A 2,717-nucleotide genomic window follows, 5' to 3' on the forward strand; every position below is an offset into this window, starting at 1 on the left:
TAACGCAACACTTCGAACATTCTGCGTATTTACCGGAACATTTTGATTATTTAACGTGGTGGCTTTTTAGTGAATTATTTAACGTGGTGGCTTTTTAGTGAATTATTCCAGCACTTCGTGGAACACCTATCTAGGCCTCTCGGAACATTAGGGTTCCGCGGAACACAGTTTGGGAAACACTGTTGACTAAATCAATGTTGCCATTAAGTAACAGTAACATTAAAACACAACAACAATTTCATCACAAGTAGATAATAAAGTATATGTGACAGCTCCAGTGTAATTATATAACTGATGTAATAACATAGTTTACATAGCCTGTATGTCTTCCTACCAAGACCCTTAAAGCACTTCTATAATCATGCACTTATCAAACTACTGACATTGATGGTTTATTAATGTGTCATACGTTGGGGTTAAAGAAGAGAACGCTTGCAATTGTTTATGGCTCTTCTTAGTCCATGATTTCTAAAAGCAACTGTATTTATTTTAAAAACTACTCAAACCAGAAATGTCTTACTGTTCACTATAGTGTCTTGAAAGTAAATAACAAAGATGCAAAATGACTCATTTAAATACAAATAGTTCAACTGTAAATGTTAATTATTCGCTTCGTACAATCCCTGGAGAAGTTTCTGACATCTTCACGATTCTTTGTCTCAATACAGTTGGAGAAATTATTGGACTTTTCGGAATCGTTGCCAACATTATCAACATTCGTATCTTCCTGAAGCAAGGGTTCCGTGAGAGCATCAACATCACCTTCATGGCCCTGGCCATCACTGACCTTGGGGCGCTGCTTACCCTACAGATGGCCAACATCCTGGTGAACCCTTGGTCACTGACCGCTAGTCTGGACTATTCCCCCCTTGAAGTCGTTGCTCTCCTCTCCTTCTACCCCCACAACTACTTCCTCCGAGTCAGTGGTCTAATTACTGCATTCGCCGCCTTTGAACGCTGTCTTGGTGTGGTGTTTCCATTAAAAGTCAAATACATCATAAACAGAAAGAGAATCTTAATGGGCATCTTCTGTATTTGTATTATCGCCAGTCCAAATGTGTTTATTCCGTTCTACTGTTCCTACCTAGATTGGAAGGTCGTGCCTATGTTCAACATATCGTACTTTGGAATAGTTTATCGAGAGGATGTCAGGAGAGACTTTGATTTTTCGTTTGCCTATTTCTACACAGACTTTTTCTTACCGAACTTGACTTTATTTCTCCTTATCACAAATAACCTCATCATGGCGGTCCAGCTAACAGCTCATGCCAGCTGGAGAAGAGAAGTAGCTGGTAAAAGAGAGTCACTGTCCAATCAGATCTCTCGTAAGGAGAAAAAGATTGTCCAGATGTTGACCAAACTCTCACTGATTTTTATAGTCTGCCTCATTCCACAATCCGCCATTTTGACAGCGGTTACATTTGTAAAAGGATTCGGTCTCGGTGGTCCTTACTTTGACGTGGCTTGGCTCTGTTACTGTGTGTCTTTCCTTCTGGAGTCTGTTCACTCCAGTGTGAACATCTTTGTCTTCTACAGGATGAGCAGCAGATACAGAAACATCTTTCAAATGTTGTTTTCATCTCATTCTTCAATATATATCAAACGTGTTACCGTCTAAACAAATACTATCCAGGATTACCGCTTAGGTCTTGTATTTTTATTTCGTAATTATATCTATATTGGCCTCCTTCAGACTATCTCGAACACTATGTCATATGGCGTGGAGCCCTATTTTGGAGAGACACTCCCGTCCACATCTATTGCAGGTCAAGGTGGCTTTCGCTTTGGTGGTAGAGGAGCCGGCCATTTTCCGTATGGTTTTATGCATATACTGGTTAGGTCTAATCGTTAGTGAAAGCAAAACCAAAGTACTAGTCCCAATACTATCAACGAACCTTGTTTGACTATTAATGTTCAAGTCCTGAAAGATTTGATTATTTTTACTACCTTGTCTCATTATCTTATATGATGTTCTACTTTACAAGGACATACATAACAGGATTGAGCACTATGTCAAGTTGGCAGAGAAGAGTCTGGGACAATGCTTTGTTGACATTTACTGCTAAATCCTTTTTCTATCGACCTGTACATTTAGTGCTCTGCCACATGACAGTGAAACATGGACTCTTGGCTACAAAAGAAACCTCAACCAATGCCACCTCCAATGCCTTTAGAAAATAACTTGGCAAGAGATAATGACCAGCTAGAACGTTTTACAAAGAGCTGGATATCAGGCAGAGGCGTAGTGAGCAAAACGAGCACCCGCGGCAAGGTATTTTATTGGCGCCCCCACCCCCTAGTTTCCATGAATATCACATAGAAATAAAAGCTTATAAATAAAAAGTATTTAATAATAATATAACACAAATAATCTTAGAATGTAATACCTAACTAAAATATCTGCGAGTGACGCCTCGTTATGTGGCACCTGGGAAATTGTGTCCACTTGCCCCCCGCCCTCACTACGCCTCTGATATCAGGACATCCTCGCAGTTAGCAGCACTTGTTTGGTCTCGTGCTTTGACTGACACACAAACAACTTCCACTGGAGAAATGAAAGGAAGACCAACTGGGAGACAGGAGAGCTTCTAGTACAAGAAAGGTCATTGTTAACAAGTCCGAAACCTGGCGGGACTTATTGTTTTAATAAAAAGAATTAGAACTTTCAAATCTTTTGCAAAAGTAAGTAGAGAAGTGGAGATTTAAACCTGAGTTAC

The 2,717-nt window shown here is 39.9% G+C and overlaps 1 protein-coding gene across 1 annotated transcript; it reads left to right on the forward strand.

Moving 5' to 3' along the window:
- Positions 1-562: 562 nt before the first annotated feature.
- Positions 563-1,618, forward strand: LOC106071003 (uncharacterized). The gene has a single exon (XM_013231029.2). The coding sequence runs from the start codon at positions 563-565 to the stop codon at positions 1,616-1,618; it is 1,056 nt and encodes a 351-aa protein (XP_013086483.2).
- The last annotated feature ends 1,099 nt before the right edge of the window (positions 1,619-2,717 follow it).

Source organism: Biomphalaria glabrata, chromosome 2 (genome assembly GCF_947242115.1).
Source record: "Biomphalaria glabrata chromosome 2, xgBioGlab47.1, whole genome shotgun sequence".
In the NCBI taxonomy this organism is placed as follows: domain Eukaryota; kingdom Metazoa; phylum Mollusca; class Gastropoda; family Planorbidae; genus Biomphalaria; species Biomphalaria glabrata.

What these genes read in the sequence shown, in the direction of transcription:
- LOC106071003 (XM_013231029.2), top strand. Translation starts at nt 563, where the DNA reads ATGACTCATTTAAATACAAATAGTTCAACTGTAAATGTTAATTATTCG.